At 34.6% G+C, this 21,421-nt stretch overlaps 1 protein-coding gene across 1 annotated transcript; it reads left to right on the top strand.

Moving 5' to 3' along the window:
* Positions 1 to 16,481: 16,481 nt before the first annotated feature.
* On the top strand, positions 16,482 to 20,072 carry LOC127872381 (calmodulin-A-like). Its single transcript, XM_052415712.1, has 6 exons — positions 16,482 to 16,487; positions 16,755 to 16,944; positions 17,646 to 17,789; positions 18,201 to 18,344; positions 19,462 to 19,560; positions 19,969 to 20,072. Exons 1-6 carry the CDS (start codon positions 16,482 to 16,484, stop codon positions 20,070 to 20,072), a joined length of 687 nt encoding a protein of 228 aa, XP_052271672.1.
* Positions 20,073 to 21,421: the final 1,349 nt, after the last annotated feature.

Here is a 21,421-nt window from a genome sequence, read left to right as displayed (position 1 = left end):
ACGTCTCGACATCCGCACCTATCCTCGGCCAGTGTCATAAGGCAGTCCAAATAGCACTCATCGGAGGTGTAGTAGTCCGTATGGCGTAACTCCTTCCAGTCACAGTTACCATGAGGCTTGGGAAGGTTGTCGATCTGGTAATGGACATGTTCTGGTAATTGACATGTTTTCATTTCAAGCCGTTAAACGCAATGTTCGATTTAATCATAGAGCTCGTAAGGAATATAACTTGGTTGTTGGTGACATTAGTTATTTGTCATTCTATTTTCAATCTTGTAATGGACATGTTTGCAATTGACGCTATTAAATATAACATTTCGACTAAATCATAGAGTTCGTAATAAAAATAACTTGGATATTGGTGAGATTAGTAATTTGGGAATATTTGGAATAATAGGAGAGCTATTTAAACGCAACATTACCGAATAATGTAGTCCGTAATAAAATTATTTGGATTTTGGTGAAAGTAGTTATTTGTCATAAAATCAATGTGTATTTACTCTCATAAATTTGACTCCAAGAAAGGCATGGGTGCCCGTCGGTATAGCCTGACCAAGCCCGTATACAATTGGCTGTTCTCGTGGATCGTGTAGAAGGATCTTCACCCCCAGCGGCGTCATGCGGCCCCGTCATATACTCGTATTGCTCCACGTTTAAGGTCAAACTGAGCCCTGATTCTACACCTTTGAAATCAAAAGAACCTTTTCAAAAAATCAAATAGAATATATATTCTTTACTTGTTGAGTAACATAAAGAAAATAAAGTCTTTTTGTAAAAACAAACTTTAAATAAAAGCTTTTTAAGGCGAAACATATCAGGAAATAATGGATATTGCTCTGTGTCAATTTACTTCTATCCATACTTGATATAAAACTGATTATAACAAATACAATTTCGCTCAATGCATAGCACTAAACAAGATTCGTTTATGCCCTGGTAATTTGCGTGTATGTAACAGTCCAAATATGTTGTATGTGTTATTGCCTGAACACTTTTTGATACAGGTCTTTAGGATTTGGTATACCTTCCGTATCTTAAAGAGGCCTTTTCACAGATTTCGGCATGTATTGAAGTTTGTCGTTAAATGCTTTATATTGATAAATGTAAACATTGGATATAAAAAGCTCCACAAAAAAAACAAGAATAAAATTTAAGAAAGAAAGTAACCCTCAACTTGGCTCGAACCACTGACCCCTGAAGTAAAAGTTTATCGCATAGACCACTCGGCCATCCATGCTTATTCAATCAGTGATGAATAACGACAACAACAGAATTCTCAAAATTATTCAATTGTTTCGCGTTGCAACGCTTGATAATTTTCAGGTTTTTAAATCGGCAAAAGATGCATATAATGGATATTATACAGCATGATAAATGTTCAGTATTACTCTTTCCTCACAAATATCATAACTGCAACGAACATTTGCGAATCTGAAACATTTTTTTTTTACTTTGTCAATTTACCGTAACGTGAAAAAGGCCCCTATAATGTATTGTATTTGTAAAGCTTTTTCAAAACCAGAGCATTATATTTAATCCGTGCGATTAATTGTCATTTAATGAACATTAAAAATACACTCTGAATACAATATGTAGACGTTTACTCATAATTATATTATCTGATGGACTTCGTGCATTGCAAAACGCAACACTTACCTGCTGATGAAACGTGCATATCGGAGTTCTTCAGGTCGAACGTGAAGCATACGCCAGGGTCTGTAAGAACCAGTCGAAAGTCTTCTGAACTGCACGGCGTAAGCTTCCACGAGCATCTGTTTCCGGTGATACAAAAATATACATACATGTGAAGTCATTGTGGCAAAATCGAGGCTATATGCATCTGTTTTAAGTGGCAACTTAGAAGTTCATAGTTTTAAGGCAATTGAAAACCACACTTTCTGTGTGATGTTATTTTTGTATACAACATACTCGTCAGAACACAAAACAATTGGATAAGGCAGACATAAGAAGACACGCAAAGAATGAATACAGTGAGTGAAAGATACTGGGAACATTTTACATTGTATAATTTACATTAACAATTAATACTGAAATGCACATAACAATTGAAAATCAAGGTATGTATGTTATTAAATTACAAAGGCTTGATACGCAACGAGTCCAATGTTATTCTGATCATAAAATCATCTGGTAGCGTAAGTGTGTTTGCAATTTGAATATGCAATTATTTTTTTCTAGACAGACGTTAAGATTTCTTTTATTTATAAGATATTTATTTAATACCGAACAGTTCTACGTGCATAAATTATAATTTGTTTATTAATGCTTACTCAACAATCATGTCTTCCTTTCTATGGGCCAACTGCAGATACATCTCCTCCAAGCTGACGTCAGACGCATTGTGACGAAGAAGATCCTCAGACGTAATAAGATTAGAACGCGAGAACATTTTCTCGATCAGTCGATATTTCCCCTTGGCGTCGGATTCTGTCGCTCTGTGTTTCAATTTCAAAGATTTGCATTATCTTATTTCTAGTTTTCTTGTTTCTTGCTTTGCTAGTTTTTCGCAGGAGAAAAATTTACAAGAACGATAACGAACTTTAATTTTTTTTTCTTACCTCTAGTCATGCCTTTGTAATTGATGTTTTCTTACATGGAATATATATATTCGTTATACCTGAATGAGTTCTGGTTGCAGATGGTGACTGCTGGGGATTGCATTGACTGGTTGTAATTGATCTCGACGTTTACGTTGATAGGCATGGAGTTGTAGTAGTTGACGCGGTCAATGATTTGCAGGACGGTTGCAGCGAGACATCCCGACAACACCAGAAGCCACATCAATCTGTATACAAAAACTCCAACCACGTGTTTACTACTTATTGCTGTACCCCCCTCAGCCCGACTCTGAGTGAAAACAAACATTTGCGCTACATACATATAATGATTATATTGTGTAAGAAATATTAAACAAGTTCTGAAGCTCGTTTGGATTTTGGAACTATCAGTCTATTGAAGATGGAAATATTCATCGTGTATACTTTTACAAACCTTTTAAATTGTGTTTTGAAGAAAATAAAATGTTTAACTTTATTTCCGTATACCAGAAACAATATGTTTTATTCTTTAAGTAGGGTTATAATAATTTACAGTCGTCAACTGTATATACGCAGCTTGTTTCCTTCAAACTGAATTATTTTCCCCGTAACTATTTTTAATGTAGCCGGCCGAGTTGATGTATGTTTATTTTCTCATTTTTGTTATGCGTCGCAAAAAAAGTGATTATAAGTCAAAATGTGATGGTGTTTATGTCAGATGTGCAAAATATTTGGTCAAAATCGGTCAATAAATTCCCCAAATCAGTACAAAGATAGGGCTTTTCAATTTCTGTCCATAGACAGAAATGATCTAAATTTAAACACGCGCGGGTCACATGTAAAACCACGTGATTCCTCGAGGCATGGACTCGCCTGAATAATGAAAATAAATGCACTGACTCGGAGCACAGGTGTTGGGCGCGTGGCCAAGTCACTTAAACACTATCAATATGTCACTAAACATTATTTTTCCTCATATTGACCAAAAATAAATTCTGATATTATATTATTATTTTTGTCAAAATGATGAAAAATGTTGTTTCATGACATATTGATAGTGTTTAGGTTACTTGGCTACGCGACCAATACCAGTGATTTAGTAGTTCTTCTTTGTTTTGAAAAGCGCGAAGGTGGAAATCACGTGAAATTGGCGCTCACGTGACCCAAAGCGTGTATAAGTCGCAGGTTAATAATAGTATTGAGGATTCCGTTATGTACATGATTAGGTTTCGTATTTTTGATGCTTTTGGCATTTGTTGGCACAATTTTTGCGAAAATCAGTATGGAAGAGTTTTAAGCTTTAGAATGTATCTGACGAATACTTATCAATTTTGGTCAGTTGAGAAAACCAAATTGTTGTGAGAAATATCAACTCGGCCGGCTTTAACTAGAAGTTGATTTAGAACACGGACTCTAGATTTCATTATACACTCCGTGTTTAGAACAAGTTTGATATTGGTTTACCACTACATAAATGGTTCTTAAAGAAACAAAATATGTAATAAATATTTATTTTTATGTAATTATCAAATAAGCCAATAATAGGTAAACCACGATAGGCCTAGTTCTACCGAGACGGTTCTTGTATGACTGACCTTGTATAACCAAACTTATCGAAACGGCCTTTAATAAAAAGCAAGTATTAACGGTCACCTCGGTTTTCCAATTCCCGACCAATTTAAGGATTTTTGTCATTATTGACTACAACTTAACGTTTTTGGTCGAAAATGAATAAATATGATCTTCTCCGCAGCTGACAATTTCGGACAATACTAACTAAAAACTGACAATTCTGGTGAAAGTCGCCCAAAGAACATCGTCGGGTAATCTAGATATTACCTTAAAGTTTTTTCGGCGTAGCTGTATACGCCAGCTTTTCACCTTACCTGACCTTTGTAACTGTCCAATTAAATTCAAATAAAATTTCCCGCGGCTAGGTCAGAATGAATACACTTCATTTATCCCATAGGCTGATTTGAGCATACGACCAGAACATTGGAAACATGTCCGCGTCTTTGTAACACTGTTTCACTGCGTGTTCAGCATGAAACAATTTAATGAAAAGGCTTAATAGATAGAACAGTTGTACACTCCATCTCGACATCAACACAGTTTGTGCGTGCACCTTTAATTTTCAGAGGATTGCCAGCGCGAGAATATATAGTACTAACTTCCATATTCCTGTCAACATGTTAACATGTATAAAAGTATAAAGAGCAATGAAGCGATGCCTCAATTTAATACATTGCATTTCAACCCGCGAGGTATCGGGTCAATTCGCGTCCAGAGAGTTTATATACAGGTCATCACCGGAGTTCGCGGCCATTAAACTAATCGTTATATAATAAAGACGCTATTCCAGAACTATGTGACCTGGGATTTTCTTTAGACCAGAAAGATGTTAAATGAAGATATCCAGCGATATAATTATGGTATGTCAATAATAGATTCTTAATGTTTTCAACAATACCATGATAAGTATTATTTTTAATTAATTTAACAAGAATTATTCCTACATATTGACTAATGTATTAAGCATGAGCGCGATGATCTCGATACTGTTAATAATCGAATCAAATAGCAATGCCCGACAAACCACTAAAACAGGTTTGTTCGAAGAACGCGCGTATACATATTAAAAATATGTACGGATACTTCGCGTGTGGCTGGTTGACTCATATTTTTTTAATTTCACTTCCATTCTTCTTTTGGTTTTCTGTTTTGTATCTATATGTTTATGACCAGCAATATGTATAATGTAAAATAAGCCGCGAAAAATCCGCGTTATATCCCGTACTGCGTGTGATGCAGCTAAGAACTGCACAGAAAAAGACATTCGCTATCCTTGATCTCATTTCATTGAACAATTTACCTTTCATAAACTCCAACCACAATCAACGCCGTATATCTTTAAAAAAAAGATATTTCTTGTTTACTTTAACTTTTCATTTTAAACAGCACTTAAAAAGGCGTGCGACATTTATCGTTAATTTTGCGACATATGTCGGAAGTAGAAATGCTTGCGACATTTATCGTTAAAGTTGCGACAAATATCGTCAGTAGGATTTGCGACATTTATCATTCCTTGCGACATTTATCGTCAACGTTGCGACAAATGTCGTTACCTGCGACATATAACGGCGATGCGACATTTAACGGCGCTACAATTAGCATTCTTATGCAAGCAAGTATATACAGCTTTAAGGTCATCGTATGTTCGCAGTCCGAAAAGGGGATGCGTAACAAATTTATGCGGATTCAAAATGTAACGTAAATACGTATTGTTCGTTGAGAACACATAGTAACAAACAAAGTTCCTTTCTCTTTTCATCGCGATTTATTTCTGTTGAATATTTTCTAATACAACGCTTGCTTGCTAATGTTCGTGAAATACAATTTTACAGCACGGCGGCCGGTATGGCCGCCACGTCAAGAAAACATGACAAATCTAACCGCAAAATGAATGCCTTACAACAACGACACAGCATTTTATTCCAAGGTACATAAACATAAAATTTAGATATTTCCTATCCCATTCTTGATTGGTTGACTGTACTTTTCCCTTGATGCACTTAACCCCACCCTTGAATAACTCTTGTTGATTGGATGGATGCTCATGCATCTATCACACGTCACAGCAGAAAAGTGCAATACACAGTTATCCACGTTTGACCAATATGTTCGTGATGACCACGTTCAGATAATAACCTTTGGGAACAGGAGACCTCGTTTGAATAAACATACTTGACCATATAAACAGATGTTCTCGATGGCCAAACCACATTGGGAATATGAAACCACACTTCTATAATCAATTAGGCAAACCCCGATACACATTCAATCCGAACCTGTATCCGTTATGTACCTTGGGAAATTGGAATTACACTTATATAATAAATTATTTAAAGTTCATTATATATCATATCTGAATTGGGACTTGTTATGTCTGTTATGTATTGGTTTGAAGTAATGTTGACCTACGAGCAGTCTAAACTACAATGCATGCAAGAATATTTCATGTCCCTACTTGCTATTAATAAACCTTCAAATATTTTGATCCAGTTTCTACTTGCTTATAAGATGTATCACTAATTATAACAGGTAGTCCATTTATAAATATTGATGTAAATAAACTGTTACCATTTTCTTACATTATTCAAACATATTATTAAAATATCTCCTGATAATTTCTGATATATAGACAATATGAATATGATGGTATGTTACAAAAAGGCAGGGTATAGTAACCAAGCGGGATGAAATATAGAGTTTCATATATGGTTACATGCAAAAGAACCGGATATCCTACAGGACCGTCCGCATGACAAGTACCATTTGCAGAATAAGGGTGATGCACTGCTTAGCATCAAAATCTCTATATCAGAATACATTGTATGCATATATTTGCATGTTTCAAGAGACTTATGAACAAAACATTATTTTTATTAGTGCTCTTACAAAAAAAGAAAAATTGCTAATGACTACATAGCTTAAATAATCCATGGTAAATGAGAATACTAGCTCATCGAAAACCGCTTCCGCGGTTTGTTTAAAAGCATATGGTGAAGCAGCGTCTGGTGCAATCACGTGATATTAATTAAAACCATCGATGTAAATTAAATGGACCATGCTCTGTCAAAAGGGGGTTTAATGCATGTGCGAAAAGTGTCGTCCTAGATTAACCTGTGCAGTCCGCACAGGCTAATCAGGGATGAAACTATCCGCCTTAACTTAAATTTTGCTAAGAACAGACTTTCTTGAAATGAAAAATATCATTCAAGCGGAAAGTGTCGTCCCTGATTAGCCTGTGCGGACTGCACAGGCTAATCTGGGACGACACTTGACGCACGTGCATTAAACCATCTTTTCACAGAGCACGGCCCTAAGGTTGTATATTTAAATATAAGGTTGTGCATACTATAATATTCACAAACCTTTGAAAAAAGCTCTTCGATGTCGCAAGATACTTAATACCATGGAATGTAGTATTGTCGCACCATTCTTCGACGGAGCCCTTGAATTGGCTGAACATGCTGCGATATTGTGGGCATTTCCTTTGTTCCGTCAAAACATCACCACACTCGAAAGGTTTGACGTCTATCTCCATAAGAACCTTTTTATTTAAACAAGGCAGATCAATTGTAAATAAAATAAAATAACTTTTAACTTTTTTTAATGAAAATAACGCGTCTGCTATTCAAGAAACGAGCGTCCGTTCAATTAATAACATTCTGATCGCCATGTGGTAATCATTTAGATATATTGATATTTTTTAAATGCTGCCAAACAAGAATCGATAAAGTAATTGTTAAATCAGAATCACTGATATCTATACAGAGTATCGCCAGTGTGTAAATGATAATGTACGTTTCAAGTTAAAAGTGATATTATGGGCATTTTTCACTGTTAAATTGAGATGAAATGAATTAACAGATCAAACGAATAAGTTAAAATGTGGTAACCGACTAATTATCTGCAACTCATCTTGCTACCAGTTGTTTATAAAAATATATTTTATATTCGATATTATTACGTGACTCACCCAGTCCTCTAAGCCGAAATGATCCGTAAAACAAAATTGTGTCTTTGTGTCGTATGAACGAATCTGCACTAAAATATTTTTCTGTTCAAATCGTACATGCATGATCAGTTGTCAAACGAACGTACGGTTGATATTCAAATACATTATATTTCTCTTTCCGGGATATTGTTTTAGTATGTTCATACTGCATTAACAAATATAAGTGTATATGAAGTGAAAACATAAAAAATAAACAACGGTTACGATAGACACCTATAAACTGTTAGATGCCCATAATATCACTTTAAGTGAATGTATTCATGCAAAGTTCAGTTTAAGAAGAATTGTGGATAAACCACTTTATCAATTGATTACACGCCAAGATCTCTGACAGGATTAGTTTTTTTTATTCAATCAGAACGAAACGATGTCTGAAAGCGCATAAAACAGCAGCCATATCATCATATAAATATCAGGTTCAGTTGTTTATTGACTATGTTATTGTTTACCCTTTTTGCCCTCAAGAGTAGCGGTTTGAGCGAAGGTAACAGAATATGGAAAATAATTAACGAGCTTTTATGAATCGAATGTTTGCATTATTGAAAACTTTTTTAAAAATCATTGACTTTGTTTCTTCCTTAAGATATAAAGAACAGAATGTTAATTTACGACTTAAGCATTTACGACTTAAACAAGAAAACATTCTGATATAAAGAGCACTGAGTGTATAAATTGTTTATATACATGGATATTTTCTTTAGTTCATGAATTTACCTTCAGCAAGTAGTTGGCCATCTAAATTAACATATGTTTACATGTGTATCTTTTTTTAAAGAAACTGTGCTGTTCTTAGTACATTATTCATAGCAAACCTGATTCTAGCATAATTTTGAAGTGACCAACCGATTGATGCGCTCTCAAGTATGAAATATAAATTAATTAAATTCAAAATATTTTTTAGAAATATAATTCTACTTATGGTATACAATTATATTATAACATATGTTTTGTATCTATAAATCGTATGTACAATGCATTATGAAATCGAATATTATTGAAAATGTATGTCTTATGTTGCTTTTATACAAGTATGAAGAATAATTTAATTTTAAATTTAATAAAAATTATTGTTACACATTGCTGCTTTATGGTTCTACTTAAACGTTGTATTGTACTTTGACTTATAATGTGTTTTTGCTTTTCCAAAGTACTTTAGTAGAGATACATGTAAACTCGGCGATTATGTAATATAAGTTAATAATTTATTTTCATGGAACACATTCAAAACAATTGAAAACGGTCATCTTAAATTGACTTATAAATTAATACTTTAATTAGTAAATTGGAAGAGAAAATTATTTTTGCTTTACCTTTTAAAATCGATGCTTATTGAAATTTTCAGAGGTTCCAATCAAGAACTGATTAGGCGTATTCACCATATCCAATACGCCATGGCGACCTGTAAATATGCTGAGAAGACAAAGTCAGTTCCTTTATTATGCGTGCATGTTCAGTTATAAGCACTATGCACATATAAATGCCGCAGTGATGCTCGTATTTGGTTTCATTTTGTATACCAAACGTACAATGTTTGCGATGTTATTGCTTATATAACAGACATTTTAAAGAAAAATAACCCTTTTAAGTATATTTATCTAAATGATGATGTAGCTATGGATCAAAATGTGAACACAGAAAAACAGCCAAATGCCATAAACATAGAACACAATCACTTCATTTAGATATAACAATATATTTGAAATATAATATAAAATACTAATATAATCTGACGCGATCCATCATTTTTAACAACCGTCGATATTGCAAAATATTTTAGACGTGGACATGTTTAACATGGTGTTCCTCCGCTATTCCATAAATATTCCGATTATTCTGAAATAGTTTGCAAATGAATTTGTTTCAACATTTCTAGAACGCACTTCGCAGCTGAGAGATCTTTTACTAACACTACAATGGAACCGAACATGAGCCCAATTTATACAACTATGGGAATAATGATTACTGTCCGTTAATCTATAATATTGAACGAACTTAACCACTTGAAACGGATACCAACAGGGGAGGATATCGAGTGTGTAATTATAACATTTGTTAAACCAACTAATTGCGTTTTTTTATAAGATACAATCTAGGGAATCGAATATGAAAATAGAGTTTATTGTATTCACTCAAAACCGATTATGATAGTATGATAGAAATTCTCAGGTTTCGAAGTTTTTGCAATTAAGTACAGGCGTTTATTTGAGTAAGATGAACTTAAAGGAAAGTTTTACTGATAAGTCACTCGATTGACCACTCGCCAGCCGTCAATCAAACTCACGTAATAATCAATCAGACATGGTCCGACAAACAAAGACTGTCGGAGTAATGGAATAAGCATTTTATGAAAACAAAGCTCAGTGGGCGGAGCTATCGCGTATTTGGCGACTGGTCAATTGTAAGGTATTACCAAGGCTTAAATCAATGCGCTGTATGCGCTGAAGGCCTAGGCTTGATTTAGATACTGATGGCAATTAAGCGGTTCGACGCATAATCCCAAGAAACTAGGTTTCTCATGAGAACTATGGTTCCAAAATGAAATCTTGGGTTCTCATGAGAACCTAGGTTATCAAAGAGAACGACGCAAAATGCCGTCGAGAACCTATGTTCTTGTGAAAACCTTGGATATCAAACGAGAACTTAAGTTCTCAGAATGAGAACCTAGGTTCTCATGAAAACCTAGTTTCTCATGAGAACCTAAGTTTTATGTGTCTATGAGAACCTAGGTTCTCATGAAAAACTTAGTTTCTCATGAGAACCTAGGTTCTCTAGCGTAAACTAAGGTTTTCAAATGAGAACCTAGGTTCTCATGAAAACCCTGGTTTCTTGGGATTTCATGAAAACCTAGGTTCTCATGAGAACCGATGTTCTCATGAAAACCTAGGTTCTCATGAAAAACCTGGTTTATTGGGATTTCATAAACCTAGTTTCTCATGGGAGCCTAGGTTCTCATGAAAAACCTGGTTTCATGGGATTTCATAAACCTAGTTTCTCACGAGAACCTAGGTTCTTATGAGAAACCTAGTTTCTTGGGATTATGCGTCGAACCGTTTGCTATCCACCTCCATTTGTCTCCAATTGCTTGGTACACGCACGCGGCATATGTGTACAGAGATAAGAAATAGACGTGAAACAGTGAATGTTACTCCCCAAGAACATTTTTTTAACAATGTTCAGACAATGCTAAGTAATACTCAACGAAACTTGTAGGAAACTTCTTGAGGAATGAAATTAGTAAAGTAATCGGTCGACATTGGTCTGAGCACGCTAATAAAAAATTAAACTGTTTATGAAATACATCATTTATTGTAAATATTATTTTGGCACTAAAAATTGAAACAAATTCAGATCAATCGTTACATAATTCATTGTTACAGCATTAAATGAGTTTCAGATATTCAGTTCCCTTGTTCGGGCCTCAAACGACTGTACGGTACAGTTTTCTATTTTAAGTATGTCTGTGATATAGTAAGCTATCATTATGGTATAAATAGAAGGTTAATCTCTATTGATAATGTGTAGTAATGTATTATTCAATCGTAAGATATCGACCCACACTGCAAGAAAAACTTATGCACTAAAGACTTTGCAAACATATTTCAATAACTTGAGATATCTGCAAAAATAAAGTTCTTAACGGCGTGTTTTCATTCTGTCCAGCCCGTGTGTAATCATATGTGAACCCCATTGATCCTGCGCCCTGAAAAATATGTGTCTCGTATTCCAAACGAGCAAGTTTGCGCCGTCCGACGCGTTATTCTGGAAACCTACGTTCTCATGAGAACCTATGGTTCCGAAATGAAAACCACGGCTTTAGTATTAAAGACGCGTAATTTTAAAAACCTAGGTTCTCATGAGAACCTAGGTTCCCATTAGAACTATGGTTCCCAAATGAAAACCACGGATATGGCAAGCAGTTCGACGCATAATCCCAAAAAATTAGGTTTTTCATGAGAACCTAGGTTCTCATTCTGAGAACAGGTTCTTACCAGAACCTTGGTTTTCAAACGAGAACTTAGGTTCTTATGAAAACCTAGGTTCTCATTTGAAAACTTTGGTTCTGGAAGCAATGTGCAATCTTCAAGCGAGAACCTAGGTTCTCATTCTGAAACCTAGTTTCTTGGGATTATGCGTCGAACCTCTTGCCATAATACTGCCTATAAATAGATGGAGCATGGAAGTAAATCGAAAGTACATTTAGCGAAAGAAGTATAGCAACGTAAAATGCATTTATGATGTATTGTCAGAATTTCCCCCTGTGTCCGCAAGTTGTTCTTTCCTTCTTTGTGACCCGCCGAAAAACAGCCCTTTCACCTCGGAATTTTTCCCCACAACAGGTGAATTTTCCCCTAGATTTCATTTCCCCCCAACCCTACTCAATTTTTTGTAACCTTTCAATATATAAGTTTACCTGATCCAGAGCATAAAATAGAAAAATCTTGCATAATTAAATTATCTGTTGCCTTGATTTTGTTTTAGAGACAGTAAAATATGTTAAATTGATTATTTAAGACTTTCCTTATTTTCCCCCAAATCCGGTGTTTCGCGCGATTTTTCCCCTCAAAAAGGGCAGGCCCTGTCCCCAAAATCAGATAAAAAACCCTGGTCCGAATTTATACGGATTGAGCCCAGCGGTTGAGTGCAGAATCTCAGAGACTGTAAGAAAAGACAATATTTGTGTATATACTACAGTGTACATAGAGGGTGGAGGACTACACGATACTACACGATACTGGTGGTGGGAACGATAACCTTTTGTTCAACTCTACAGATCTGGTAGAGGTTCGTCTACATAGGCGGTGAAGATATACAACAACAAAAACAACATGGCCGCAAAACACTGTTATTGTTGGCGTCAAATAAATCACTTTCAATAGCCTAAAATAGCTTTCTATAACATAATTAACAGATCAGAAAAACACTCATACTTCTTATGTAATGTGAAAAGAAAATCCACTTACCGTCACACGTACCACGGATTTTAGATGATCGATATACGCTCCGTGCACGTACTTTTCGCGCTCGATTTGTGCGCTTGATCTGCGCAGTGAAATACCATATCCGGTTACTTCGTCTATTTCCGAGAATGATCGTGAATATTTGTTGTTGTTTTCATTTTCTTTTTTTCTGGAATGTCTTGTTAACACAAAATAAAATAACAATATTTTAGAATATGTTTATACCAAATAATTATATTTTCTTCAGAAAAAAATTCTTCTTACTGTCACCGTAAACACTCGTATCTTTTCGGCCTAGACTGTCAAGTAAGGAGCTTATTCTCGCGTGAATATGTTAAAAAACGTATATTTTGCTTCAATATTTTTTTTTTTTGCACTTTTACGACACTGTCATGTTATATAGTGATGTTCTGTATTTACAAGGCGGGTTATTGAGATCTGCGAAGAACTACTTTTATTTCGCATGCATTTAGTGGTAAATCGGAGTTTTGGGAATTTGGGTTTTGGCAGCCAGCCTATAGACTCAGAAATTGCAGGGCCGTCGTGGGCCGTCGGCCGGTCAGGCTATAGCCTGATCACTTTTTGACAAAAAAAAAAGAGAAAAGAAGGCTGAGCTAGGTGATGAATTGCTTAATCTCCTCTGGATCAGAAATATTGAATCATGCTTCCTTATCTAAAAAAACGCCGATTTTCAATACAAAACTGATGCAAAAAATGCAATATGCCCTTCTTTCACATATGGAAGGAAATTAATAGTCCAAGAAATATTGTACCGTAACTAGGACGGAAATGCTTGTGCAGATGTTGATTTCTGCCTGACATTCAATTGAAGGTATAAAACAGATCATCATGTATCAAAATCTTTTGACCGTGTCTCTTCAAATTAAAAAGAAACGAAAAAAGGGCTATATCATGGTGTCCCTCTGCACAAAATATGAAACTACGGAGACCCAATCTTGACTTACCTATCTTTTTATAAATCCAATCTTCTTATTGTACTAAGCATAAATCTTATATTTTATTCTGCAAATAATGAATCCCAACATCGGCAGATATTACCGCAGAAGGTGCCAACCTAAGTTGGCCAACCGATATTTGCCCAACCTTGGCCCAACGTTAGCATGCCAACGCCAACAACATGCCAACGTGATGTCGACGTTGGGCCAACGTCGGTCTGCTATATGGGGTATTCATTATTTTCTTTTGCAAATCCAATAATAAACATACACGAAAATACTTTAAGAAATCCGATTGGACTATTTGAGCCAATACGTTTTCACGGGATATAAAAAAATAAAAATTAATGAGGCTAAATGAGTTAAGATCTATTTGGCCTCAAAACCTCCCAGATGTCACGATTTAGCCTTTATGATTCAATTTTTTTCCGGGGCAGCATGACCCCAGATCCCCCTAGTAGCCAACGTCGGTCTGCTATCTGGGGTATTCATTATTTTCTTTTGCAAAACCAAGAATAAACATACTCAAAAATTCTTAAAGAAAGCCGAAGGATTTATATGAGCCAATAAATGTTCATGGGGTATCAACAAAAATTTATTAAAAAGGCAAAATGAGTTAAGATCTGTTTGGTCTCAAAACCTTCCAGATGTCACGATTTAGCCTTTATGTTTCAATTTTTTTTTCCGGCGCGGCATGCACCCGGACCACACCCCCCCCCCCCCCCCTAGTAGCAAACGTCGGTCTGCTATCTGGGGTGTTCAGTATTTCTTTTGCAAATCCAAGAATAAGCATACACGAAAATACTTAAAGAAAGCCGAAGGATTTATTTGAGACAATAAATGTTCATGGGATATAAAAAAATAATTAAGGAGGCTAACCTGACCACTTTGGAAAGTCCGACGACGGCCCTGAATTGGTATCATTACTATGGCCTTGGGGCTACGCCCCAGACCAAGATCAATACAGAGACTAGTCCGCATTTGCCTACTCTGAACAGTGCCACCCCCTATACGCAAAGACGCATTGATGTGGCCAATTTTCTGTGGGTTTGTTTCAATTCAGCTTTTGACATATTTGGATTTATTCCTTCGGGTCCTCTGGTGGAAAAGTGTCCCAACATTTATAGGCTGTTGATAAAGGGCATGTAAGGGGGAAATCTGGGAAAGACAGCTACGCATAATAATATATTCTTGTACAGGCCGATCTAGGCTGAATTTTTGTCAGTCGAATCTCGTATTGGGCATGTTTTTCTTGTTTGTGCCGTGTTTATTCAGAGGAGGTAATAACGTGATATTCAAGATGGCGACGACCACGTTTGCTATGTATCCCCAACCTCCGCGCATACTGGCTGGAACAAATCCCTGCCTTCATAACCAACCACGTGATGATATCTTAGCCACTTTGTGCATTAATTTTACCGTTGTTATTTACTTTTTTTAATTTAGGTAATGTCTTATTTTACCATTAACCTTATCTTATACACTTTTTTCAACATATAAAAGAAAATGGTACTTCTCTTCATAATTAAATACATAAACACAATCAATAAAATCCTACCATATCTGGTAGGGTTTTCTTGTGATAGCAGAGCTTGTTTGTGAGAGTAAGGAACGACAACTCTGCTTGGACATTGATTTATCCTATCACAATTATACATTCAAGGAGATCATGTAAGTCACATTTATATTACATTTATATTACATATAATTATATGTTTATGTTTTTTGTTTGAGTACCGTAGTAATTACATTTTTAGAATGTTGAAGGTGCTTAATACAAAAATGAGGCAATGTATCTTGAATGTATATTTTTACAGAATAAAATGAAGGTATTTTTTGTACTGTAAACAAAACAATGTCTAAACATTATTTAAATTACTTATCAAAAGATCTTTACGTCAATTGATTGATTGGATATGTTTGCTGTGAAGCTCGGCGCCCGGCCAAACGCAATTTCGCCAAACTTACCTATATCAAACCTGTCAGGGCGACAGCTTTTAAATTGTGAAATGTCCAGCTTGCTCCAATTTATATACAAAGCTTACATGCAGATACAATACAGGTTTATTTCGTGTATATGAAACCTAGACCCTTCATGCACGTTTATTTGGTTCAATAAAGTGTCTCTTGATATATTGTAATTTGATCTCTTAACATTTGTCCCGTTTAAGCATCAACATGTCTTTTATTACCTGAATCCTTTATGCAGATTAGATGCATTGGATATTAATACTATTTTATCTTGCTCAATCAATCGATTAATTGTGATTTGCTTAAACTAACCTAATAATTGACTTCAATTAGTATGTTCTCGTTTGTCAAAACAAATGATTTGAGTATACGTTAATGCAGAATTTAAAAAATAAGAATTGAATCAAAAGACACGGAGTAATGTCGTACAAAATTTAAGGTTGGACATAGAACAAAAATGGAGGTAATATTTTGTATTAAGTGTTTCCGAGTTCTATCAATAAAGGAAAATAAATTTGTATTAAAAATGTTATAGAGCACTCGTAAAACATTCTAGTATTTTGAGCTTGAATTTTATATTCGATAACGCATGCTATTGTTTTATGGCAATATTAATACTTATTAATACAAATTAAGAAAGCAAATTGTTTAAAGCTTTTTAAAAGGAAACATACTTATTATTGTCGTTTTTCCAATACGAGTTGGATAGAAACACGATTGCATATTTTAGAAATCAGACAGAGAAACCGTTAATCTAGTTCGCCAAGAAGATACAGAAGGGGCTGAGATGTCCAACACTGATACAGAGTCTGGAGATGATAATGCAAGTGAAGAGGAGATTGACCCTCGGTATTCGCTAACGGAAGTTCAGATTAACGCTATCGGATTAAATAAGGATACTGTAAATGGCAAGTATCATAGTTAGGAATATATTGTATTTTTAATGTTTTACGTCACAATACTAACGATTTGGCTTGAATATCGGTATGCCGTGTTATCGAATGTATTAGAAAAATCACGTACATCCGGAAACACAAAAAACACTAGCGCCATGTATTGTTGTTACAAGTCAATATGACTAGATTTGAACATGTGAGTGACCGTTTTATTAAGACATTCGAGTTATCGCTTATATGGGACTAAACATATGCAACGTTTTTCGTCAAATTATGAACAGTTATCTGACATAACTTATGTTTCATGTATGTTGAAATCGAGATATATTACTCCTTGGCAAAGGTTCGAGATAAACTTGTTGAGAAAGGCATCGGGAAATTACAAAAGGGCCATTTTATCAAACAGGTGAAATAACTATTTTGTTCCTTTGGCGATTCATTTCAATCGAACTTGGTTAGATGTTATAAGTTTAATCCCAAAACGTTACCTCAACGTTGTTGAATAGGTAGGTGTTAAACTGCATAAGAAAATCAGGGCTAAACATGCTATTATAAATCTTGATTTCGATTAAAAGTGTCTTCACGCTAAAATGGATGGACTTACTTATTCCTTTTTGACACTCACTTATTAGTTAACATTATTATTGCGACCAACAGATAAAAGTAATTAAACCGATGTAAATCACCATCTAAGTTGGTGACGTAATAAACGTCTTTTGCTATAGCAATAGGGGACGTGTTCCGTTTGCTGGATGTGGACGGTAGCGGCTACCTCGACAGCCAGGAACTGGAGACGGCACTGAAACACATGGGAGTTGATATAACGAAGGAGGAAGTGGACGAATTGGTGAAGAAGATCGACCAAGACGGTATGTTAAATGTGTGGATATCATTGAATACAGTTTTTCAGATGTTTATATGGTTTGTGTAAGCGTGATGTTTTCTTAATAAACAAATTAGTTCATTATTAATATTTGTGAAATACATTGACTTTAATCGTTTTTTTGCTATTGTGGAAAAGGAAATTCATTGCCGTAAAAATGTTACTTTTGCTGCAAGAAAATACACAACAACGATACGTTTTTCTTCTTCTAAATGCATAAGTTATGATAAAGACTTTCTTAGATGCAGAATTTAATTCAATGTTAATAATTTCGTGTGCACATTTTTGTGATATTTAAGAGGTTTTCTATTAAAGCCAATGGCATGAAATAGATCGTGCAGGCGAACAATGGCATCGCAGAGGCTATAACTATGATGAATGTGTATTTTCTTTTTAGGTAATGGGACCGTGGATATGTTCGAATTCTCCCAAATGGTGGCGCAGAAGATGCAGGTATACGATCCTGAGAAGGAGCTGCGAGACGCATTTGCTGTGTTTGATAAGAACGGGGATGGGAAAGTCAGCGTGGAGGAAATAAGAGGTTCGGACTGGAGGATTTCATCGCATTACGAATCAATAGTGATTTTGTTGTTAAGTGGTCTCTCAAAGTTGTACATATATTACATATTTCAGCATTGATTGTCAAACTGAAGCTCGTATGTTTCACCATCCTATCAATTATAAAGCTGTTAACAAATTCATATTTTTTTTCATTTCGTCATTTATGGAGTCAGATGACAAAATGAGGAATCGATATTCGAAACTTTTGTCAGGGGTTCAATAACTTAAATTTAATTGTACTTTCATATAAAAGCGAAATAATAAATTACTCATATAATTATACCGTATCGTCAATTCCTAAAAGAATTTGTTCACATTTTGGCTTCTTAAATAGGATAAAAAGGTATTTAAAAAAACTATATTAATGTGCGCATTTCTCCAATTTACTGATTGAACGCGTTACAAGTGCTGTGCTATCATGTCTGTTTCATGTGATGATTATCCATAAGTTTAAAGCTTATTTTACTACTTTTCCTACTGAAGTGCTGTTTGAATAAATAAGTTAATTTGAATATATGGCACAGGTATACGTGTACTTACTTTTTCGGAGTCTATAACAATTGTGATTAATTGTCATTATGCCAAACATGTCTCTTTAAGAGTAACCAGCCGTCACCAATTGAAATAAGTGCAATAACTTTTACTTGGAGCACTTGTAAAGAGAACATCGAAACATGTTGGGTTATTTCTGTTAAAATGTTTTGAGATAACAATCTGACATTAAATTGAATTATTGTTGACGGAAAGTATTTTGCTACACGTAGGTCTGAGTTTTCAACCCGGGTGTAAGCAATATTATTTGTTTTGTCTCTTTTTACGGTTAAAGCGCACTTTATTGAATATTTTAGACTAATTAAGCGGTTATGTAAACAATCCTGACAGTTTAATGTGACTCAGTGCTAAAAGGGCAATTCTTTCGTATTGATGTCTGCAACGTAAATAATAATAATAAATTTTGTTATAAATAATATTATTTGATTGAGCGTAAATTCAATACAATTACTTACTTGTCGTATTTATCATATACATGAATGTACATAATCGTATACATACATCAATGTGTTGACTGCACTGGGTGTACGCTTTCTTTTCTGCAGAGGTGGTGGAATCCCTTGGAGGCAAGATGACTAACGCCGAGGTGGAAAGCATGTTGGTGGATGTGGACGAAAACCATGACGGTTACATTGACTACGATGGTAGACGAACTGTACCATTACATGCACTGCCTCATTTTCCAAATGATCTTAATTTAAATAAAAATATAATTTTGAATGAGACTTTGCCTTTTTTCAGAAATGCAATCATGTTTCAGAAAAAAATCAGAAAACATTCTTTCAGATTTTCAGACTCTCGTTGTTATCGTTTAAACGTTGTTGTTATTTTTACTCCGAGGATTAACGTGGTGTATTTGCGTATTGTATCACCTGCCTAAAATAATGGTAGGAGAATGTTCGTTTGTTTTCAGTGTGTTTTCGTTTATGATAACTAACCCACACTTTGTTGATACTGTCCTTTTGGGAATTATAAACACTCTAGCCCAAATTTAGTGCACTCGAACAATGTTGGCTACCTAAATAATTATGTCTTTGTTTTCTATTATTTAGAATTTGTGCATATTTGGATGGGAAATGAAAAGCCAGAATCTGAAAGAACGACAATAGAGTCTCAGCAAGATGAATGTGTACGAGAGGTAGTTGATGGAAATTGAACAATGGTTGTGATTGACCCTGTCCATAATAATTTATATAGGACCACACCAAAGTGATCAATGATTTCCTTAGATGATGGTGTATAATCTTATTATCAAAATATGCCAGTGTTTGCTAAAGAACATCTTCGGTTATTATTAAACAAGCATGTTCGTTGGAAGAAAACCAATAAGTATTGTTTGATGTCATTCTGGGTCCTCAAGAACAGCTTTTGCAAAACACTTTTTAGAGCAAATGTAGTGGGTGTATTAGTAATAATAAGCTCATTTTGTAAACCGTTGAAATTAGTTTGCGGTGTAATACTGTAATAATTAACTATCTGTCATTATGATTCTATTTGAGTTCAGCTCATGCATTTATTTTAGATTAAATATGTTCTCATAACCATAATATGCGATAATTATATATTGTAGCTAACGTATAACGTTTTGTTGTTACATTTAAAAATGTACTTTTTATTCGAATTATGTTATACATGTTGTGATTATGGGTTTATGTGTACAATAATTTGTCAGACATGTTATAAATATATGAAACTATATTAAATAAGAAAACTCCATAATACTAGAACAGTATGTGCACAAATAGTTATGCATGATTATATAGAATGTACGACCCATGAAGAATATTCTTCCACCAGACTATACGTAGTCATACCTTAAGTTTCCAATCATAAAATACATATGAGTGATACATTTTTTTCTCAAAAACATTTACTAATGTGTGATATAAAATGCTACAAATATAGTTACTGGTTTATAACATTTATATCGTGTATTACCCTTTACCTACTGAATTAGATCGAAATGATTTATAAATGGGGACGGGGTAAAATTATCCTCTGTATTGTGCATTCTTAAATGCGTTTAATTTTTTTAAACATAATGTCAGAAGGTAAATATACGTATATATGCGTAATCAATGTTTAAATGATTTAGCTATAATTTGAATGTTTATGCACTTCATCAAAATTCTCTCCCTTATTCGTAAAAACTTCAATCCTCTTTATCGGACTTTTCTCAAATATTTTCTTGCACTTCATCAACATTGTCTTCGGTATTCTCAATTTTATCTATCCTCTTCATCAACATATGTCACCATATTCAAATAAACTTTAATCCACTTCAGCCGAACTCTCTCCCATATTCTCATCTCTTTCAATCCACTTCTCTCCCATATTTCAATTATCTTCCATCCATTTTAACGAAATTCTCTCCCATATTTCCATTATCTTCCATACATGTTATAAAAATTCTCTTCCATATTTCCATTATCTTCCATATATTTTATCAAAATTCTCTCCCATATTATCATTTCAGTCAATCCACGTCATCAAAATTTGGAACGT

Source organism: Dreissena polymorpha, chromosome 3 (genome assembly GCF_020536995.1).
Source record: "Dreissena polymorpha isolate Duluth1 chromosome 3, UMN_Dpol_1.0, whole genome shotgun sequence".
Lineage (NCBI taxonomy): Eukaryota > Metazoa > Mollusca > Bivalvia > Myida > Dreissenidae > Dreissena > Dreissena polymorpha.
This window is presented reverse-complemented; position numbering and strand designations above follow the sequence as displayed.